The 24,291-nt window shown below is 41.0% G+C and overlaps 1 protein-coding gene across 1 annotated transcript in view; it reads right to left on the minus strand.

Moving 5' to 3' along the window:
• The window catches only part of TMTC1 (transmembrane O-mannosyltransferase targeting cadherins 1), a 378,921-nt gene that overhangs the window by 329,365 nt on the left and 25,265 nt on the right, over positions 1-24,291 (minus strand). The window contains exons 3-4 of the mRNA XM_053718806.1: positions 20,118-20,191; positions 1,334-1,510 (exon numbers count right to left, since the gene is read on the minus strand). Coding sequence (XP_053574781.1) covers positions 1,334-1,510; positions 20,118-20,191 — 251 coding nt within the window. The remainder of the gene's footprint in view (positions 1-1,333; positions 1,511-20,117; positions 20,192-24,291) is intronic.

Consider the following 24,291-nt stretch of genomic DNA (forward strand, 5'->3'; position numbering starts at 1 on the left):
CATATGAAGTCTCTCCACTGAGGTATAAACTCTGCATGTTACTGATTGGTGCTGGTATGGGGACATATGAAGTCTCTCCACTGAGGTATACACTGTGCATGTTACTGATTGGTGCTGGTATGGGGACATATGAAGCCTCTCCACAGGGAATATACTCTGCATGTGCTTGATTGACACAGTAGTGAGCACAGGTGCAATTGTATATAAACAACAATCAGAAACTTGCAATAATAATCTTAAACAGATACCTTGTGCATAGTTTGGGCTAAATAAAACACCAGATAGTATACTGCAATCTTGCACCTTATTTGGGGGATACAAAGTCTTAGAATACTGTGTAATTTAATAATATGTATTTCCATGCTTTTATGCTCTGCATTCTCAAGGCCTGCTTTATTTTCTAGATTTTTTGAAGACAGATGTAAAATTCCTCTTTCTGTTAACACAGTGAAATGTACTAGAAATTATAAAGAATTAAGGCCAGAAATAAAGCAACCAGCACATTCAGTTAATTGTTTATTTCTGTAGCAGTGTATGTACTATATAAAAGTACATGGGGTAGGAGGAACAGCATGTGATTGGCTGTACTGCTCGCTCGCTTGCTCGCTTCTGGAGGGCAGACACAGTAAATACATACACATTGTTTTTGTCAGTATGCAGACAACTATTATTAAGTGCATACTGCAAACATTTTTACGTATCAGCCATTAAGCTCTCCTCTGTAAAAGATCTGAACATAAAATAAATGCCTTAAAGGGACATTAAAAACTATATACATTATATTGGCAAAGTATTGAGGTTATTCCCTGTAATCATGTTAGCTTCCATGTTGAAATCTATCTTTCCCTACATTCCGGAGCTGACCTTTATGCACATATGCAGCAAGTCTCCTTCAGATACCTGCAGTGTTACCTAGGTTCCAAAATGGCAGCACCAGTGATTAAAGGGGGGTGCATGGCATGTATTTAGTGTTTAGTGTCCCATTAAATAGATTTATATGGTAATTTTTTCAGCACATTTTGCATTGTGTTGTAGTCCAGGAAAACCTCTTGTCAGTTAGGGATGTGTACAAATTAGCCCCTTTACTGATCAATCACTTAGAAGCACGTAGCAAGGTCTATAATTAGAAGTGTACAAAAATCGACTCCAGCCCTAATCACATAAATAGGCTGATTGTAGATATTCAGTACATGCAAGATCTAATTTTTTTAATTTACATATGATTGCAAACCATCACTTTTCCTTAGCTAATCCCCTGTCACCTGATTGCTTTGCTCAACTGGCCCCATTTGAAGTAATAATCATATGACAAGGAAGCACAGTAAGAACCCACCTTTTAAGTCTCTTTGGGCATAAACAGAGAAGATCATATATCAAACACACGCCAAAAACTGTGACTCCCGTCTCTTTAACCAGCATTGCGCAGGTCCCCAGGACTAAGCTGAGCACCAAGAAAAGAGGAGATGTTGTAGAAGGGACTCTGTCCTCAGATGACCATACTTCCACACTCCTATAGGAAAGACATATTGTAAACAGGTCACTGGCATTTTCTTTCTATGAATCATATGGATTATAAGAAAAATGAATCACAGTCTACAACAAAAAATTCTATGACGGTTGTTATATCTTTAATAACTTAGCCAACATCAAAGGTTGTAACAGACACTAATGTCAAAAAGCTCAATGGGAGACAAAAAAATGATCATTTGCTCACAGTTTACATTATGACCATTCATAATGACTCAAGTTTTTGGCATTCTCTACTAGGTGTAAAGAGTTAAAATGCCCTTTACAAGTAGTATCACCAAATCTGAGACTTTTTAAACATGTAATAAAACACACACATATTCAAATAAAATTAATACAAATATTTAAAAACTATGATAACTTTATTGTTTTATAACTAAAAAGATACCGATAAATATGATTATAAAATAAATTAAAGGGACAGTCTAGTCAAAATTAAACTTTTATGTTTCAGATAGGGCATGCGATTACAAACTTCTCAATGTACTTTTATCATCAAATTAGGTTTGTTCTCTTGGTATTCTTTGTTGAAAGCTAAATCTAGGTAGGTTCATATGCTAATTTCTAAGCCCTTTAAAGCCACTTATCTCAGTGCATTTTGACAGTTTTTTACAGCTAGAAAGTGCTAGTTCATGTGTGCCATATAGATAATATTGTGCTCTCTCCTGTGGAGTTTCCAAGAAGTCAGCACTGACTGGCTAAAATGCAAGCCTGTCAAAAGAGATCTGAAATAAGGAGGCAGTCTGCAGAGGCTTAGATACACAGTAATTACAGAAGTATAACGTATATTAATATAACCATGTTGGTTATGCAAAACTGGGGAATGGGTAATTAAGGAAATATCTATTTTTTAAAACAATAAAAAATCTGGAGTAGACCCCTTTAGGGGCTAGATTTATTATAGCTGAGGCGTACAGGGGCGCGTATACGCGCCCCTGTACGCCTCAGCTCGCCTGTGGCTTGGCGAAATTACCCGCAGGTATTTGGCATTACACACGAGCGCAATTTTGCGCTCGCGTGCAATCCCGCCCCCTGCCCGCGCACAGCCAATCACGCGCGGGCAGGAGCTGTCAATCTCCTCGGTCGGACTCAACCGAGGAGATTGAATTTCGCCAGTTTAGAGGTGGCGAAGAGCGTTATCAAGCAGCGGTCTGGTGATCGCTGCTTGATAAATCACGGCAAGCAAGTTCTTGTGAGAACTTGCTGCCGTAGGGCTGCCATAGGGGCTTCATAAATCTAGCCCTAAGTATTGTTGCATTTTGTGATAGAAGGAGTGCACATTCACAGATCAGTGATTTTGCCGTTTCCTTGACAAGCCGTACCATGCACTTCAGTTGAGCATGCACAATACAGAGTGGGAGCTGTACATTTTATGCAGTGGACGCATTACCCTATTTTATTTCTGAGCGCTTTTTATATTTATTCAACTTTTAAAATGTGTAAAAAAAACTGCAAAAAATTAACTTCTGCTTCCTATTGTGCAAGCTACTCCAAAGTGCAAGATACAGCTTTCAAAAAGTCATTAATTTCCCTGATCTGTAAAAGTGCACTGTGTCTGTCACAGAATGCAACAATACATGAATCACAAGATGGCGGTGCCTAGTATAAAAATGCACGCTTTACCAAATAGGTTCTGTAATGAGTAAAATAAAAAGAATGGTTTTAAAGAGAGCTGCAGATACACCAAACAACAGCATGATTAGTAGTAACCATGCTACTGTAGTTGTACCCAACATTATAATGTGCCTTTAAATGTAAGAAGCTTTATAAACCGAGGAAAGGGGGTTCTTTAGAATATAAAAGTATTGTGAACAAGTATGATTCAAAGTTAAAAGGCAGCAGTACGAAAAATAATCAATAATAATAAACCGTGAAAATCATGGTTTTACAGAAAGTCTGTGCATTTCTTACTATTAAGATGTTGGCGCCAATGCTACACAGTTGATACAGTGTTACATGTAGAACGTTTGTGCCAAAATATTGCATAATCACTTAAGTGTGAAGAATTTTCTGCCAGCCAAGAAATAAACCGTGATCCTAAACGGCAAACTATTGTTAACCCCATGCTTGCCACTAAAGGATGAAATGCAAGGGATTATTCTGAATTTCAAATAAGCAGTAGATTATTTTTTTTCTGACAAATTTATTTTTTCTCCCATTTTCAGGCCCCCTGTATCATGAGACAGACATCAGCCAATCACAGACTAGTACAGGTATACCCTGTGAGCTTGTGCACATGCTCAGTAGAATAGTGTTCCCAAAAAGTGTGTATATAAAAAGACTGTGTAAAATTTGATAATGGAAGTAAATTGTAAAGTCTTAAAAAACAGAATTTATGTTTACCTGATAAATTACTTTCTCCAACGGTGTGTCCGGTCCACGGCGTCATCCTTACTTGTGGGATATTCTCTTCCCCAACAGGAAATGGCAAAGAGCCCAGCAAAGCTGGTCACATGATCCCTCCTAGGCTCCGCCTACCCCAGTCATTCGACCGACGTTAAGGAGGAATATTTGCATAGGAGAAACCATATGGTACCGTGGTGACTGTAGTTAAAGAAAATAAATTATCAGACCTGATTAAAAAAACCAGGGCGGGCCGTGGACCGGACACACCGTTGGAGAAAGTAATTTATCAGGTAAACATAAATTCTGTTTTCTCCAACATAGGTGTGTCCGGTCCACGGCGTCATCCTTACTTGTGGGAACCAATACCAAAGCTTTAGGACACGGATGAAGGGAGGGAGCAAATCAGGTCACCTAAATGGAAGGCACCACGGCTTGCAAAACCTTTCTCCCAAAAATAGCCTCAGAAGAAGCAAAAGTATCAAACTTGTAAAATTTGGTAAAAGTGTGCAGTGAAGACCAAGTCGCTGCCCTACATATCTGATCAACAGAAGCCTCGTTCTTGAAGGCCCATGTGGAAGCCACAGCCCTAGTGGAATGAGCTGTGATTCTTTCGGGAGGCTGCCGTCCGGCAGTCTCGTAAGCCAATCTGATGATGCTTTTAATCCAAAAAGAGAGAGAGGTAGAAGTTGCTTTTTGACCTCTCCTTTTATCGGAATAAACAACAAACAAGGAAGATGTTTGTCTGAAATCCTTTGTAGCATCTAAATAGAATTTTAGAGCGCGAACAACATCCAAATTGTGCAACAAACGTTCCTTCTTTGAAACTGGTTTCGGACACAGAGAAGGTACGATAATCTCCTGGTTAATGTTTTTGTTAGAAACAACTTTTGGAAGAAAACCAGGTTTAGTACGTAAAACCACCTTATCTGCATGGAACACCAGATAAGGAGGAGAACACTGCAGAGCAGATAATTCTGAAACTCTTCTAGCAGAAGAAATTGCAACTAAAAACAAAACTTTCCAAGATAATAACTTAATATCAACGGAATGCAAGGGTTCAAACGGAACCCCCTGAAGAACTGAAAGAACTAAAGTGAGACTCCAAGGAGGAGTCAAAGGTTTGTAAACAGGCTTGATCCTAACCAGAGCCTGAACAAAGGCTTGAACATCTGGCACAGCGGCCAGCCTTTTGTGAAGTAACACAGACAAGGCAGAAATCTGTCCCTTCAGGGAACTTGCAGATAATCCTTTTTCCAATCCTTCTTGAAGGAAGGATAGAATCCTAGGAATCTTAACCTTGTCCCAAGGGAATCCTTTAGATTCACACCAACAGATATATTTTTTCCAAATTTTGTGGTAAATCTTTCTAGTTACAGGCTTTCTGGCCTGAACAAGAGTATCGATAACAGAATCTGAGAATCCTCGCTTCGATAAGATCAAGCGTTCAATCTCCAAGCAGTCAGCTGGAGTGAAACCAGATTCGGATGTTCGAACGGACCCTGAACAAGAAGGTCTCGTCTCAAAGGTAGCTTCCAAGGAGGAGCCGATGACATATTCACCAGATCTGCGTACCAAGTCCTGCGTGGCCACGCAGGAGCTATCAAGATCACCGACGCCCTCTCCTGATTGATCCTGGCTACCAGCCTGGGGATGAGAGGAAACGGCGGGAACACATAAGCTAGTTTGAAGGTAGTAAGAATGTTGTATCCAGGCGCCAACAATGGAGGCTAAGGTTAAAATATTATGTTTATTCTAGACAATTCTGGTGTGATTGTAATGTTAAAAAATAATTAAAATGTATTAAAACACTTTAAACAACAGATACAGGTTAAAATCTAGTTAGAAACACAAGGATCCTCGCTAAAATATGTTAAAAACAATAAGGTCAAAAACAATAATCTATAATCTTACACTTTACAATCTTACACTTTCTACAGGGTAATTATATAAACAAATTCCAACAATAATGTTTGTGAGTGAGAGCTTGCGCTCCACACTGTGGATATGGACTTCGTCCAAGTGATATAGGTGTGCTTAAAAAATGAGCAAAAAATAAGCAAAAAATAAGCAAAAAATATCTCAGTCTTGTGAAAAATAAAACATCAGTCCTGTGAACAAATTAAATGTCAATCCTGTGAAGAAGAAAATCCTGTGAAGGAATAACTGTGAGATGAGAGTCAATCCTGTTGAAAAACTCCACTCCTGTGTAGATAACAATCAATTCTTGTGTGAAAGATATCCAAAACAACGTGATATGTGTTGCAAACAAAAAAATGAAAAAAATAAGAAAAATATAGAAAAAATGTAAGAAAAAATGCTCTTTAGAGACTGAGCTCTAAGCAAAAGTAAAAATAGTGTTCTAAGCACAAATAATAAAAGTAATGTTCTTTGGGGACTAAGCCCCAAGCAAAAAATGGAGACAGTACACTAAGAGTAACAAACAAATGCTGCCCAACGATAAAAAACCTGTGGAGAAAAAATAATAACAATGTGTAGAAAATTCTTCAAATATACCCTCCTAGTGGAATAGAGCTTACCAGGTCTACGCGTTTCGGCCTTGCCTAGGCCTTTGAAGGTCCAAGGTGCTACTAGTGCGTCCACTAGAGCCGCCTTGGGATCCCTGGATCTGGACCCGTAGCAGGGAACTTTGAAGTTCTGACGAGAGGCCATCAGATCCATGTCTGGAATGCCCCACAGCTGAGTGACTTGGGCAAAGATTTCCGGATGGAGTTCCCACTCCCCCGGATGCAATGTCTGACGACTCAGAAAATCCGCTTCCCAATTTTCCACTCCTGGGATGTGGATAGCAGACAGGTGGCAGGAGTGAGACTCCGCCCATAGAATGATTTTGGTCACTTCTTCCATCGCCAGGGAACTCCTTGTTCCCCCCTGATGGTTGATGTACGCAACAGTTGTCATGTTGTCTGATTGAAACCGTATGAACTTGGCCCTCGCTAGCTGAGGCCAAGCCTTGAGAGCATTGAATATCGCTCTCAGTTCCAGAATATTTATCGGTAGAAGAGATTCTTCCCGAGACCAAAGACCCTGAGCTTTCAGGGATCCCCAGACCGCGCCCCAGCCCATCAGACTGGCGTCGGTCGTGACAATGACCCACTCTGGTCTGCGGAATGTCATCCCTCGTGACAGGTTGTCCAGGGACAGCCACCAACGGAGTGAGTCTCTGGTCCTCTGATTTACTTGTATCTTCGGAGACAAGTCTGTATAGTCCCCATTCCACTGACTGAGCATGCACAGTTGTAATGGTCTTAGATGAATGCGTGCAAAAGGAACAATGTCCATTGCCGCTACCATCAACCCGATCACTTCCATGCACTGAGCTATGGAAGGAAGAGGAACGGAATGAAGTATCCGACAAGAGTCTAGAAGTTTTGTTTTTCTGGCCTCTGTCAGAAAAATCCTCATTTCTAAATAGTCTATTATTGTTCCCAAGAAGGGAACCCTTGTTGACGGAGATAGAGAACTCTTTTCCACGTTCACTTTCCATCCGTGAGATCTGAGAAAGGCCAGGACAATGTCCGTGTGAGCCTTTGCTTGAGGAAGGGACGACGCTTGAATCAGAATGTCGTCCAAGTAAGGTACTACAGCAATGCCCCTTGGTCTTAGCACAGCTAGAAGGGACCCTAGTACCTTTGTGAAAATCCTTGGAGCAGTGGCTAATCCGAAAGGAAGCGCCACGAACTGGTAATGTTTGTCCAGGAATGCGAACCTCAGGAACCGATGATGTTCCTTGTGGATAGGAATATGTAGATACGCATCCTTTAAATCCACCGTGGTCATGAATTGACCTTCCTGGATGGAAGGAAGAATAGTTCGAATGGTTTCCATCTTGAACGATGGAACCTTGAGAAACTTGTTTAAGATCTTGAGATCTAAGATTGGTCTGAACGTTCCCTCTTTTTTGGGAACTATAAACAGATTGGAGTAGAACCCCATCCCTTGTTCTCTTAATGGAACGGGATGAATCACTCCCATTTTTAACAGGTCTTCTACACAATGTAAGAATGCCTGTCTTTTTATGTGGTCTGAAGACAACTGAGACCTGTGGAACCTCCCCCTTGGGGGAAGTCCCTTGAATTCCAGAAGATAACCTTGGGAGACTATTTCTAGCGCCCAAGGATCCAGAACATCTCTTGCCCAAGCCTGAGCGAAGAGAGAGAGTCTGCCCCCCACCAGATCCGGTCCCGGATCGGGGGCCAACATTTCATGCTGTCTTGGTAGCAGTGGCAGGTTTCTTGGCCTGCTTTCCCTTGTTCCAGCCTTGCATTGGTCTCCAAGCTGGCTTGGCTTGAGAAGTATTACCCTCTTGCTTAGAGGACGTAGCACTTTGGGCTGGTCCGTTTCTACGAAAGGGACGAAAATTAGGTTTATTTTTTGCCTTGAAAGGCCGATCCTGAGGAAGGGCGTGGCCCTTACCCCCAGTGATATCCGAGATAATCTCTTTCAAGTCAGGGCCAAACAGCGTTTTCCCCTTGAAAGGAATGTTAAGTAGCTTGTTCTTGGAAGACGCATCAGCCGACCAAGATTTCAACCAAAGCGCTCTGCGCGCCACAATAGCAAACCCAGAATTCTTAGCCGCTAACCTAGCCAATTGCAAAGTGGCGTCTAGGGTGAAAGAATTAGCCAATTTGAGAGCATTGATTCTGTCCATAATCTCCTCATAAGGAGGGGAATCACTGTCGACCGCCTTTATCAGCTCATCGAACCAGAAACATGCGGCTGTAGCGACAGGGACAATGCATGAAATTGGTTGTAGAAGGTAACCCTGCTGAACAAACATCTTTTTAAGCAAACCTTCTAATTTTTTATCCATAGGATCTTTGAAAGCACAACTATCCTCTATGGGTATAGTGGTGCGTTTGTTTAAAGTGGAAACCGCTCCCTCGACCTTGGGGACTGTCTGCCATAAGTCCTTTCTGGGGTCGACCATAGGAAACAATTTTTTAAATATGGGGGGAGGGACGAAAGGAATACCGGGCCTTTCCCATTCTTTATTAACAATGTCCGCCACCCGCTTGGGTATAGGAAAAGCTTCTGGGAGCCCCGGCACCTCTAGGAACTTGTCCATTTTACATAGTTTCTCTGGGATGACCAACTTGTCACAATCATCCAGAGTGGATAATACCTCCTTAAGCAGAATGCGGAGATGTTCCAACTTAAATTTAAATGCAATCACATCAGGTTCAGCTTGTTGAGAAATGTTCCCTGAATCAGTAATTTCTCCCTCAGACAAAACCTCCCTGGCCCCATCAGACTGAGTTAGGGGCCCTTCAGAAATATTAATATCAGCGTCGTCATGCTCTTCAGTATCTAAAACAGAGCAGTCGCGCTTACGCTGATAAGTGTTCATTTTGGCTAAAATGTTTTTGACAGAATTATCCATTACAGCCGTTAATTGTTGCATAGTAAGGAGTATTGGCGCGCTAGATGTACTAGGGGCCTCCTGAGTGGGCAAGACTCGTGTAGACGAAGGAGGGAATGATGCAGTACCATGCTTACTCCCCTCACTTGAGGAATCATCTTGGGCATCATTGTCATTGTCACATAAATCACATTTATTTAAATGAATAGGAATTCTGGCTTCCCCACATTCAGAACACAGTCTATCTGGTAGTTCAGACATGTTAAACAGGCATAAACTTGATAACAAGTACAAAAAACGTTTTAAAATAAAACCGTTACTGTCACTTTAAATTTTAAACTGAACACACTTTATTACTGCAAATGCGAAAAAACATGAAGGAATTGTTCAAAATTCACCAAATTTTCACCACAGTGTCTTAAAGCCTTAAAAGTATTGCACACCAAATTTGGAAGCTTTAACCCTTAAAATAACGGAACCGGAGCCGTTTTGAACTTTAACCCCTTTACAGTCCCTGGTATCTGCTTTGCTGAGACCCAACCAAGCCCCAAGGGGAATACGATACCAAATGACGCCTTCAGAAAGTCTTTTCTAAGTATCAGAGCTCCTCTCACATGCGACTGCATGCCATGCCTCTCAAAAACAAGTGCGCAACACCGGCGCGAAAATGAGGCTCTGCCTATGCTTTGGGAAAGCCCCTAAAGAATAAGGTGTCTAAAACAGTGCCTGCCGATATTATTATATCAAAATACCCAGATAAAATGATTCCTCAAGGCTAAATATGTGTTAATAATCAATCGATTTAGCCCAAAAAAAAAATCTACAGTCTTAATAAGCCCTTTTTGAAGCCCTTATTTACAATCGTAATAAACATGGCTTACCGGATCCCAGAGGGAAAATGACAGCTTCCAGCATTACATCGTCTTGTTAGAATGTGTCATACCTCAAGCAGCAAGAGACTGCTCACTGTTCCCCCAACTGAAGTTAATTGCTCTCAACAGTCCTGTGTGGAACAGCCATGGATTTTAGTGACGGTTGCTAAAATCATTTTCCTCATACAAACAGAAATCTTCATCTCTTTTCTGTTTCTGAGTAAATAGTACATACCAGCACTATTTCAAAATAACAAACTCTTGATTGAATAATAAAAACTACAGTTAAACACTAAAAAACTCTAAGCCATCTCCGTGGAGATGTTGCCTGTACAACGGCAAAGAGAATGACTGGGGTAGGCGGAGCCTAGGAGGGATCATGTGACCAGCTTTGCTGGGCTCTTTGCCATTTCCTGTTGGGGAAGAGAATATCCCACAAGTAAGGATGACGCCGTGGACCGGACACACCTATGTTGGAGAAACTGCTGCTCTATCTGAATCATAAAAGCTTATTTTGACTTGCGTGTCCCTTTAAGTCTTTTAAAGCAACTGTAAAATATTCCTGTTGTTTTTTTTATCAATATTTTTATTGAGAGACATTTTGACAAGAAGTACATTAGTACACAATGGTTACAACAATAGAATGTACATTGTTTAAATCATCCATAAATACATTTTGCTCCCCTTGATCCTGTCCAGCATCTCAAAAAAAGGTAGAGGATATCTAATCCTAATAGTAATACTATTAGATGCTCCTTAGTCCACGCGAGTCTCAGGCTCCCACCTTTCTTCTCTACAAAAAAATATTTTGGGTCAAACTGGAGACATATATGGACAGATTTGGCCAGATTTTCTCAATATACTCCCTCAGATTCTGTAGTTTAAAACCGGACAACAGAAATATCCTTCCGAAAGTAATTGGTGAACCTGGAACTAAATCTATGGGACAGTCATAAAGATGTCTCGGCTCAAGTTTATCAACCTCTTGTTTTCAAAAAGGTCGGAAAAGTCCAGAAACTGCTCAGGAGTATAATTAAGTGAACCTTGGTAAACACTCGATAACACTGCAGACTGTTTAAGACAGGAGATTTGACAAAAACCAGAAGCAAAAGAGATGCTTCCAGTGCTCTAATTTATTGCAAAGAATGTGCCATCTAGGTCAAGGTAGTCCCATAATTAACAGAAACAGAGGTGAAGCTACAATGTCAAACTGCAAACACTCGTTATGTCCAGAACCTACAGTAACAGTCAAAGGAACCATCTGTTTAATAACTGAGCCAAATTTCATTGGGCTGCCATCTACCTCAAGAAGTCAGTCTTTGTGCACCACTGTAAATACATGGTGATGGATTAATATAAAGCAAACAAGACTGATGACATTTTAAAGAACACAGTTAGTGGTACAGCATTCTATTAGGTCTAATGGGGCAGAAATGTAGGAAATTCAGATTTCTATGCTTTGACTCTCTAAGAGGAAAAGGAGCTCACAAGCTGTGATGAAGGTGCAAAACTGCTGTCTGTCACCTACAAACTTTTCTGGCAATGGTAGAATTAGTGCTGGTATAGCTGGCAATTCAGATTATCACAGGTCTATAGATGCTTAGTGACTAGGCACAGTAGAGGCTGATAATGCTATAACATTCAAAGCAAATAAGTCCAGCAGTGGCATGTGTCTGAGCTTGTAGCCCCTCTGCTCTTTGTAGCAAGTTCATCTGCAAAGCTTTTAGTTCTTGCAAAGAATTACTTAAAGGGACAGTATACTCTAAAATTGTTTTCCCTTAATTTGTTTCAAATTACTTTTTTTACCAGCTGCAGAGTATAAAATGTATGAGATTTGCTTTTTAAGGCTTATCTGTGTATATGAATGAGCTGATTTTGTATTTTAAAGCCACAACCTAATAAAATAGGTTGAGCTTGTAGGTATAATCAGATCTCATTACTTTATCACATAGTGTACATATACTTGCTTCTTTATCTTATATCTGTCCATAAACCAATCACCAATACTTGGAGAGAACAATGAAAACCTAAAATGTTATTACCTTATCTCTGGGAGTGTAATTTCTTATACTGGCTGTGTTAATACAGCTTGGTCTCGTGGCCAAAAACTTTCAGGATGGGTGGGAATACCACAGGCTAAATAAACTAATTCAAATGCCAATATAAGGTTAATGGAAATAATTGTAACAATTTAATACACTCCAGCGGGTAAAGTGGATCATTGGGAACAAATTAAAGGGGAGAATTCTTTTGAGTAAACTGTCCCTTTAACACGGCCAATTGCTGCCATCTCCTATGAATACATCACTATAGCTTGGTTATTATGTAAAGATTTTAGGATATTATGTTGTTTGTCTGCTGGATTCACTGTAAGCAATAGTCAGGAACAAGCCAAGATCTGTAGCCGTGTAAGCAGTCAGGAACAGGAGTCAATATCAGAGGAGTAGTCAGGAGAGTATTGAGGCCAAAGTCAGGAGCCAGTAAATCAATCCATAGCAGGTAGGGACATACACAGAGCAACCAGAATTGAATACAGATGGAATGGTCAGCAGCCACACAATCAGTCAGGAGTAAAAGACAAAAAAAAGAGTAGGGAAGAGGCAAATCCCAGGGAACAAGACCAGAGTCACACCAGGTAAGGGAAGGGTTGAACCAAAATGCTAGGATCATTAATGAATAACCAAGCACCAAATAGTGTTTTCTGGGTTATTATAACTTCCTGTATCACTTTTTGCACACTTTCAGCTACAAAATAATTTCCCACATCCAGATCACAAATAGTGTTGTCCTCCGTATAGACCGCACTGCCTGTGCTATGTTTAGTATTACTGCACATAAGCCCTGCACCACCTTTATTGCACCCAATGTCCTAAATAGTTCTACACACTGTGCAAAATCCAACAACTCATCTGTGCATAGTATGGTGCACCTCTAAGTTCCAGTAGCGCTACTGCTCGTACCATTCTCAGCACAGGCTAAGGCACAAGCAGAAGAACAGTGATATTAATGTATTTTCACTCTGTAACTAAAACAGAATTTATGTTTACCTGATAAATTACTTTCTCCAACGGTGTGTCCGGTCCACGGCGTCATCCTTACTTGTGGGATATTCTCTTCCCCAACAGGAAATGGCAAAGAGCCCAGCAAAGCTGGCCACATGATCCCTCCTAGGCTCCGCCTACCCCAGTCATTCGACCGACGTTAAGGAGGAATATTTGCATAGGAGAAACCATATGGTACCGTGGTGACTGTAGTTAAAGAAAATAAATTATCAGACCTGATTAAAAAAACCAGGGCGGGCCGTGGACCGGACACACCGTTGGAGAAAGTAATTTATCAGGTAAACATAAATTCTGTTTTCTCCAACATAGGTGTGTCCGGTCCACGGCGTCATCCTTACTTGTGGGAACCAATACCAAAGCTTTAGGACACGGATGAAGGGAGGGAGCAAATCAGGTCACCTAAATGGAAGGCACCACGGCTTGCAAAACCTTTCTCCCAAAAATAGCCTCAGAAGAAGCAAAAGTATCAAACTTGTAAAATTTGGTAAAAGTGTGCAGTGAAGACCAAGTCGCTGCCCTACATATCTGATCAACAGAAGCCTCGTTCTTGAAGGCCCATGTGGAAGCCACAGCCCTAGTGGAATGAGCTGTGATTCTTTCGGGAGGCTGCCGCCCGGCAGTCTCATAAGCCAATCTGATGATGCTTTTAATCCAAAAAGAGAGAGAGGTAGAAGTTGCTTTTTGACCTCTCCTTTTACCGGAATAAACAACAAACAAGGAAGATGTTTGTCTAAAATCCTTTGTAGCATCTAAATAGAATTTTAGAGCGCGAACAACATCCAAATTGTGCAGCAAACGTTCCTTCTTTGAAACTGGTTTCGGACACAGAGAAGGTACGATAATCTCCTGGTTAATGTTTTTGTTAGAAACAACTTTTGGAAGAAAACCAGGTTTAGTACGTAAAACCACCTTATCTGCATGGAACACCAGATAAGGAGGAGAACACTGCAGAGCAGATAATTCTGAAACTCTTCTAGCAGAAGAAATTGCAACTAAAAACAAAACTTTCCAAGATAATAACTTAATATCAACGGAATGTAAGGGTTCAAACGGAACCCCCTGAAGAACTGAAAGAACTAAATTGAGACTCCAAGGAGGAGTCAAAGGTTTGTAAACAGGCTTAATTCTAACCAGAGCCTGAACAAAGGCTTGAACATCTGGCACAGCGGCCAGCTTTTTGTGAAGTAACACAGACAAGGCAGAAATCTGTCCCTTCAGGGAACTTGCAGATAATCCTTTTTCCAATCCTTCTTGAAGGAAGGATAGAATCCTAGGAATCTTAACCTTGTCCCAAGGGAATCCTTTAGATTCACACCAACAGATATATTTTTTCCAAATTTTGTGGTAAATCTTTCTAGTTACAGGCTTTCTGGCCTGAACAAGAGTATCGATAACAGAATCTGAGAACCCTCGCTTCGATAAGATCAAGCGTTCAATCTCCAAGCAGTCAGCTGGAGTGAAACCAGATTCGGATGTTCGAACGGACCCTGAACAAGAAGAAGGTCTCGTCTCAAAGGTAGCTTCCAAGGTGGAGCCGATGACATATTCACCAGATCTGCATACCAAGTCCTGCGTGGCCACGCAGGAGCTATCAAGATCACCGACGCCCTCTCCTGATTGATCCTGGCTACCAGCCTGGGGATGAGAGGAAACGGCGGGAACACATAAGCTAGTTTGAAGGTCCAAGGTGCTACTAGTGCATCCACTAGAGCCGCCTTGGGATCCCTGGATCTGGACCCGTAGCAAGGAACTTTGCAGTTCTGACGAGAGGCCATCAGATCCATGTCTGGAATGCCCCACAGCTGAGTGACTTGGGCAAAGATTTCCGGATGGAGTTCCCACTCCCCCGGATGCAATGTCTGACGACTCAGAAAATCCGCTTCCCAATTTTCCACTCCTGGGATGTGGATAGCAGACAGGTGGCAGGAGTGAGACTCCGCCCATAGAATGATTTTGGTCACTTCTTCCATCGCCAGGGAACTCCTTGTTCCCCCCTGATGGTTGATGTACGCAACAGTTGTCATGTTGTCTGATTGAAACCGTATGAACTTGGCCCTCGCTAGCTGAGGCCAAGCCTAGAGAGCATTGAATATCGCTCTCAGTTCCAGAATATTTATCGGTAACAGAGATTCTTCCCGAGACCAAAGACCCTGAGCTTTCAGGGATCCCCAGACCGCGCCCCAGCCCATCAGACTGGCGTCGGTCGTGACAATGACCCACTCTGGTCTGCGGAATGTCATCCCTCGTGACAGGTTGTCCAGGGACAGCCACCAACGGAGTGAGTCTCTGGTCCTCTGATTTACTTGTATCTTCGGAGACAAGTCTGTATAGTCCCCATTCCACTGACTGAGCATGCACAGTTGTAATGGTCTTAGATGAATGCGCGCAAAAGGAACTATGTCCATTGCCGCTACCATCAACCCGATCACTTCCATGCACTGAGCTATGGAAGGAAGAGGAACGGAATGAAGTATCCGACAAGAGTCTAGAAGTTTTGTTTTTCTGGCCTCTGTCAGAAAAATCCTCATTTCTAAGGAGTCTATTATTGTTCCCAAGAAGGGAACCCTTGTTGACGGAGATAGAGAACTCTTTTCCACGTTCACTTTCCATCCGTGAGATCTGAGAAAGGCCAGGACAATGTCCGTGTGAGCCTTTGCTTGAGGAAGGGACAACGCTTGAATTAGAATGTCGTCCAAGTAAGGTACTACAGCAATGCCCCTTGGTCTTAGCACAGCTAGAAGGGACCCTAGTACCTTTGTGAAAATCCTTGGAGCAGTGGCTAATCCGAAAGGAAGCGCCACGAACTGGTAATGTTTGTCCAGGAATGCGAACCTCAGGAACCGATGATGTTCCTTGTGGATAGGAATATGTAGATACGCATCCTTTAAATCCACCGTGGTCATGAATTGACCTTCCTGGATGGAAGGAAGAATAGTTCGAATGGTTTCCATCTTGAACGATGGAACCTTGAGAAACTTGTTTAAGATCTTGAGATCTAAGATTGGTCTGAACGTTCCCTCTTTTTTGGGAACTATGAACAGATTGGAGTAGAATCCCATCCCTTGTTCTCTTAATGGAACAGGATGAATCACTCCCATTTTTAACAGGTCTTCTACACAATGTAAGAATGCCTGTCTTTTTATGTGGTCTGAAGACAACTGAGACCTGTGGAACCTCCCCCTTGGGGGAAGTCCCTTGAATTCCAGAAGATAACCTTGGGAGACTATTTCTAGCGCCCAAGGATCCAGAACATCTCTTGCCCAAGCCTGAGCGAAGAGAGAGAGTCTGCCCCCCACCAGATCCGGTCCCGGATCGGGGGCCAACATTTCATGCTGTCTTGGTAGCAGTGGCAGGTTTCTTGGCCTGCTTACCCTTGTTCCAGCCTTGCATTGGTCTCCAAGCTGGCTTGGCTTGAGAAGTATTACCCTCTTGCTTAGAGGACGTAGCACTTTGGGCTGGTCCGTTTCTACGAAAGGGACGAAAATTAGGTTTATTTTTTGCCTTGAAAGGCCGATCCTGAGGAAGGGCGTGGCCCTTACCCCCAGTGATATCAGAGATAATCTCTTTCAAGTCAGGGCCAAACAGCGTTTTCCCCTTGAAAGGAATGTTAAGTAGCTTGTTCTTGGAAGACGCATCAGCCGACCAAGATTTCAACCAAAGCGCTCTGCGCGCCACAATAGCAAACCCAGAATTCTTAGCCGCTAACCTAGCCAATTGCAAAGTGGCGTCTAGGGTGAAAGAATTAGCCAATTTAAGAGCATTGATTCTGTCCATAATCTCCTCATAAGGAGAAGAATCCCTATCGACCGCCTTTATCAGCTCATCGAACCAGAAACATGCGGCTGTAGCGACAGGGACAATGCATGAAATTGGTTGTAGCAGGTAACCCTGCTGAACAAACATCTTTTTAAGCAAACCTTCTAATTTTTTATCCATAGGATCTTTGAAAGCACAACTATCCTCTATGGGTATAGTGGTGCGTTTGTTTAAAGTGGAAACCGCTCCCTCGACCTTGGGGACTGTCTGCCATAAGTCCTTTCTAGGGTCGACCATAGGAAACAATTTTTTAAATATGGGGGGAGGGACGAAAGGAATACCGGGCCTTTCCCATTCTTTATTAACAATGTCCGCCACCCGCTTGGGTATAGGAAAAGCTTCTGGGGGCCCCGGCACCTCTAGGAACTTGTCCATTTTACATAGTTTCTCTGGGATGACCAACTTGTCACAATCATCCAGAGTGGATAATACCTCCTTAAGCAGAATGCGGAGATGTTCCAACTTAAATTTAAATGCAATCACATCAGGTTCAGCTTGTTGAGAAATGTTCCCTGAATCAGTAATTTCTCCCTCAGACAAAACCTCCCTGGCCCCATCAGACTGGGTTAGGGGCCCTTCAGAAATATTATTATCAGCGTCGTCATGCTCTTCAGTATCTAAAACAGAGCAGTCGCGCTTACGCTGATAAGGGTTCATTTTGGCTAAAATGTTTTTGACAGAATTATCCATTACAGCCGTTAATTGTTGCATAGTAAGGAGTATTGGCGCGCTAGATGTACTAGGGGCCTCCTGAGTGGGCAAGACTCGTGTAGACGAAGGAGGGAATGATGCAGTACCATGCTTACTCCCCTCACTTGAGGAATCATCTTGGGCATCATTGTCATTGTCACATAAATCACATTTATTTAAATGAATAGTCTATCTGGTAGTTCAGACATGTTAAACAGGCATAAACTTGATAACAAAGTACAAAAAACGTTTTAAAATAAAACCGTTACTGTCACTTTAAATTTTAAACTGAACACACTTTATTACTGCAATTGCGAAAAAACATGAAGGAATTGTTCAAAATTCACCAAATTTTCACCACAGTGTCTTAAAGCCTTAAAAGTATTGCACACCAAATTTGGAAGCTTTAACTCTTAAAATAACGGAACCGGAGCCGTTTTTAACTTTAACCCCTTTACAGTCCCTGGTATCTGCTTTGCTGAGACCCAACCAAGCCCCAAGGGGAATACGATACCAAATGACGCCTTCAGAAAGTCTTTTCTAAGTATCAGAGCTCCTCTCACATGCGACTGCATGCCATGCCTCTCAAAAACAAGTGCGCAACACCGGCGCGAAAATGAGGCTCTGCCTATGCTTTGGGAAAGCCCCTAAAGAATAAGGTGTCTAAAACAGTGCCTGCCGATATTATATATCAAAATACCCAGATAAAATGATTCCTCAAGGCTAAATATGTGTTAATAATGAATCGATTTAGCCCAGAAAGAGTCTACAGTCTTAATAAGCCCTTTTTGAAGCCCTTATTTACGATCGTAATAAACATGGCTTACCGGATCCCATAGGGAAAATGACAGCTTCCAGCATTACATCGTCTTGTTAGAATGTGTCATACCTCAAGCAGCAAGAGACTGCTCACTGTTCCCCCAACTGAAGTTAATTGCTCTCAACAGTCCTGTGTGGAACAGCCATGGATTTTAGTGACGGTTGCTAAAATCATTTTCCTCATACAAACAGAAATCTTCATCTCTTTTCTGTTTCTGAGTAAATAGTACATACCAGCACTATTTTAAAATAACAAACTCTTGATTGAATAATAAAAACTACAGTTAAACACTAAAAAACTCTAAGCCATCTCCGTGGAGATGTTGCCTGTACAACGGCAAAGAGAATGACTGGGGTAGGCGGAGCCTAGGAGGGATCATGTGGCCAGCTTTGCTGGGCTCTTTGCCATTTCCTGTTGGGGAAGAGAATATCCCACAAGTAAGGATGACGCCGTGGACCGGACACACCTATGTTGGAGAAATATACATTTACAAACCCACATTCATATGCTTATATTGATTTAACACACTCCTAATCTTTACAGGCTGAGGGTCAATGGGTGCTGAAATGCAAAATTCTACCTGTCCTTAAAGGGACATTCCAGTCAAAATATAATTGCACATAGATTTATTGCATTTTTGAATAGAAACATATTTTAAATATACATGTATTGGCAAACATGCTTCTATTAAGAGTTATCACTGTTTTAGTGTTAACATTTTTCTCTGCATGTGCTTGTGAAACATAGCTAGATGTTTTCACTGCACCCACATTTTAAATAATGCAACTGCTTAGATCATCAGTGGGGCTTGTATCATGTCAGCAATTAACAAATTGAGTCATTACCAGATGGTACAAGCACCTTAGGCTCTCCGAACAAGTGTTGTGTTTAAAATGCTGGTGCACGGTGCATACTTAAATACACTTTTGAAACAGCTATAGCTTTTATTAGAAACCTTTTTGCTAATGCATATATATTACAAAATTGCTTCTTTTCAATACCAAAATGCACCCATGTGGTTTCCTATTTTGTCTGGAATATCCCTTTAATACAGATATTGTATATTGGGCAAATCTTTTTACTATATATTTACATAACATAGCTTATAAAAATGGAAATAATATAATGAATATATATGAAACCCAAAGTTTTTCTTTAATGGTTCAGATAATGCATGCCATTTTAAACAACTTTCTAATTTACTTCTATTATCAATTTTTCTTTGTTCTCTTTGTATCTTTTGTTGAAAAGCAGAGGCGTAAGCTTAGGAGCTGGCCCATTTCGGGAGCACTATATGGCAGCACTTTTGCAAGAATGTTATCCATTTGCAAGAGCAATATATGGCAGCACTATTTCCTGCCACAGTGCTGCAGATGCCTACCTAGGTATCTCTTCAACACAGAATGCCATGGGAACAAAGCACATTTGACAATAGAAGTAAATTGGAAACCTTTTTTAAAATGTTATGCTCTGTCTGAATCACAAAATAAAATGTTTGAGTTTCATATCCCTTCAAAGATCCAGGAAAACTTTAAAAGATCGGAGGATTTAAGTGAATGGATCTATAGATGTAAATCTGTATTTCTCCTGCTGTTGACACTTACCTAATGTAGGAGAGGAAACTCAAAAGGAAGAGTAAGCACGACAACACATCAGCTCTTCCCACAATGCCAGCAACCTAAAAGAAATGTGAGGAATGTAAATAGTCATTTGGCTACCAGGAGCCATGGATACAATTTATAGCTGACTGTTCTGGAAGAGAACAACTGTAAAACAATGAACTCTGTAAACCACTTGAAAGAAAATATAAGCAAACATGGTCTCCTGTGATCAAGTATACAAAGTGCACACTGTAGCAATCCTTTTTGTCATGCATATGATTGTTTTTGCTTAAAATATTCAATCAAAAGCTGCTTATATTTAAAATAAAATAAATACAGTAGTTCATCGCCGATAAGGACAAATCCCGGACTAATCAGAAAACAATTTATTCGTGACATTTATCCATTAAATAAATATATAACAGGGAGTATTTTTTTTTAAATATCATCTTTTGTATTAAATAAAGAAATTAATTGACTGCTATGTCCTTTTATTTGCTTCAGTTCGATAAATATCTATGGGTAAGCAACAAGGCCTACGTTTTGTCAGGTAGGTCTTAAGGAGCAGTTAGCAATGCTTTATGGGTAACGCTTATCATTCTGATTGCTCTTTACATGGCTGACAGAAGGGGTTATCTGTTGCTGACAGAATATGTGTCTGGCAGAAGCGAGTTAAATACCAGAGACAACAGATTTCTCTATGCCTTGAGTAGAAGAGGATTAACATATGTACAGAAGTCTTTACTTAGTGATCTAAATAGTGCTATATCCACATTATAGCTGGGGCAGATTGAAAAAGACAAAGCATTATTTCAGTTTGTATTTATTTAAAACATGCATTGAATGATTTGCAAATCTAATACTATGGGGCCGATTTATCATGTGTCTGGCGGACATGATCCGCTGTAGCGATCATGTCTGCCAGACATCGATAAATGCCGACAGCATACACTGTCGGCATTTATCATTGCACAAGTAGTTCTGGTGAACCGCTTGTGCAATGCCGTCCCCTGTAGATTTGCGGCCTATAGACCGCTAGTAGGGGGTGTCAATCAACCCGATCGTATGCGATCGGGCGGATTGCTGTCCGCCGCCTTAGAGGAGGCGTAAGAGTTAAGGAGCAGCAGTCTTAAGACCGCTGCTTCTTATCTCCTGTTTCCGGCGAGCCTGAAGGATTGCGTGGAAACAGATATATTTGGCCCCATTTGGGCCATGATAAATCGGCCCCTACGTCTTTAGATGTATATTCGTATACCCTCTTAAACAGACATGAAAGTCAACACTAAATATTGGGCAAGTAATTTAAGAACTTTTCAATTTGCTCTTGGTATCCTTTGTTGAAAAGCATACCTAGGTAGGCTAAGGGGCCGCAATACTCTACTTGATGACTGGTGGCTAAGCACATATGTCTCTTGCATTTGGCTCACCAGCTATGTTCAGCTTGCCCTCAACTGTGCATTGCTGCTCTGCAGCTTGCTTTACCTATGTGTTTAACACATTTAAAGGGGTTAACACATTGTAATATGCAGCAATAGTGACAGGATCAGCAGTTTCTGATCAAGACCAGCAATGCTCTGTGGGTCCCTATTAGTACTACTGCGTGTTTAATCCACACAGTAGTGCAGGGTCAAAATGGCATGTGCTAACGAATTAGAGCATGTCATTTTTTTACTATTATGGTACTTTAAGCCTTAAGGATGCAATGTACAACCCCAAGTTTGACTAAGTTCTGTAAAAAAAAACTGTAACATTTGAAATATGCATGTGAAAAAATTCTGCTTTTTTTTTTAGTATGAACAATTGCCTCCGTTAAAAGTTATAACTGCTTAACAACAGTGTGCAAAAGAAAAAAGTGCTAAGTAAATTACAAAAATTCTCCTAATTATATTTACAATCACCTAGATTACGAGTTTTGCGTTGCGGCTTTTAAAGCTGAAAAAAATGTAAATTTCAGCGTAAAAGCAGTAACGCGGCTATTGAGAGTCGTGTCGGTATAGCTATACCGCAAGCATTTTAGCCTGTAACACAATGTCAATCCCACATTCAAAAAAATGACGTTTTTGTGTGGGATTTTCATAGCGCCGGTATTACAGGTTGTGCGTTCAGGCTAAAAAGCTTGCATTACAGCCTATACCGACACGAGCCATACCGCCATCTGAAAGCAGTAGTTATGGATTTTGTGTAACAAAAATGTTTCACATAACTCATAACTAAAGTGTTACAAAGTACACTAACACCTAACAGTATATTAAACCTATTAACCCCTAATCTGCTACCCACCCACATCGTGACTATTAAATAAACCTATTAACCCCTAATCTAATGCCCACCCACATCACCAACACTATTTAAATATATTAACCCCTATTCCGCCGCTCCCCGACATAGCCGCCACTACATAAAGTTATTAACCCCTAAACCTCCGGCCTCCCACATCTCTGCCACTAAATAAACCTATTAACCCCTAAACCGCCGCCCCCCCCACATTGCAAAACACTAAATTAAACTATTAACCCCTAAACTTAATATAAACCTAACATTAAACTATAAATTAACCTAACATAACTATTCTAATAAAATAAAAAATTCTACCAATTAAAAATACTAAATTACACATTTAATAAAACCTAACACTAAGAAAAAAATTTAAAAATCTGAATTACAACTAAAATAAAAGAAATCCTACGAAAAATTAAAAAAAATCTAAGTTTACACCTAATCTAATAGCCCTAAAAATAAAAAGCCCCCCCCCCCCAATAAAAACACCCCCTAGCCTACAATAAACTACCAATAGCCCTTAAAAGGGCATTTTGTAGGGCATTGCCCTAAAGAAATCAGCTATTTTACCTGTTAAAAAATACAAAGTCCCCCCATAGTAAAACCTAAAGGGGCATTTGTATGGGCATTGCCCTTAAAAGGGCATTAGTTCTTTTTGCATTGCCCTTAAAAGCCCAAAGCCCTAATCTAAATAAAAAAAAACACCCCAAAAAATAAAAAATAAAAACCTGACACTAACCCCAGAACATCTACTCACGGTTTCTGAAGTCCGGACATCCATCTCCATCAAGGCGGCGAGGTCTTCATCCAGGCGGCGAGGTCTTAATCCATCCCGGGAGCGTCTTCCATCTTCATCCCAGTGTTGTAGAGCGGAGCCATCCTTGAAGGTGAAGACATCATGAGCGGAGCGTTCTCTTCATACGGTCGCCGCTGTACACTAAAGTTGGATGCAAGGTAGCCATTTCAAAATGGCGTACCTTGCATTCCTATTGGCTGATTTGATCAGCCAATAGGATTTCAGTAGGTCTCATCCTATTGGCTGATTTGAATTTGAAGAATCAAATCAGCCAATAGGAATGCAAGGTACACCATTTTGAAACGGCTACCTTGCATTCAACGTATGAAGAGGACGCTCCGCGCAGGATGTCTTCGGATTGCAGGATGGCTCTGCTCCGTGCCGCCGGGATGAAGATAGAAGACGCCCCCAGGATGGATGAAGACCTCGCCGCCTGGATGGAGATGGATGTCCGGACTTCAGGAACCGTGAGCAGATATTCTGGGCTTAGTGTTAGGTTTTTCTTTTAATTTTTTGGGGTGTTTTTTTTTTAGCTTAGGGCTTGGGCTTGGAAAAAGAGCTTAATGCCCTTTTAAGGGCAATGCACATACAAATGCCCCTTTAGGGGCAATGGATAGCTTAGGTTTTTTGTAGAGTTAGGTTTTTTATTTTGGAGGGTTGGTTGGGTGGTGGGTTTTACTGTTGGGGGGACTTTGTATTGTTTTACAGGTAAAAGAGCTGATTTCTTTAGGGCAATGCCCTACAAAAGGCCCTTTTAAGGGCTATTGGTAGTTTATTGTAGGCTAGGGGGGGTATTTTCGGTGGCTTTTTTATTTTTATAGGGCTATTAGAATATGTGTAATTGTTTTTATTTTTGATAATTTCTTTTATTTTTTTATTTTGATAGGGCTATTAGATTAGGTGTAATTAGTTTAAAGATCTTGTAATTTGTTTTTTATTTTCTGTAATTTAGTGGGGGGGTTGTGATTTAGCTAATTTTATTTAATTTATTTAATTGTATTTATTGTAGGGCATTGATTTAATTGTAGTGTAGTGTTAGGTGTTATTGTAACATAGGTTAGGTTTTATTTTACAGGTCAATTTGTATTTATTTTAGCTAAGTAG

The sequence above is a fragment of the Bombina bombina genome, chromosome 6, assembly GCF_027579735.1.
Source record: "Bombina bombina isolate aBomBom1 chromosome 6, aBomBom1.pri, whole genome shotgun sequence".
NCBI classification, from domain to species: domain Eukaryota; kingdom Metazoa; phylum Chordata; class Amphibia; order Anura; family Bombinatoridae; genus Bombina; species Bombina bombina.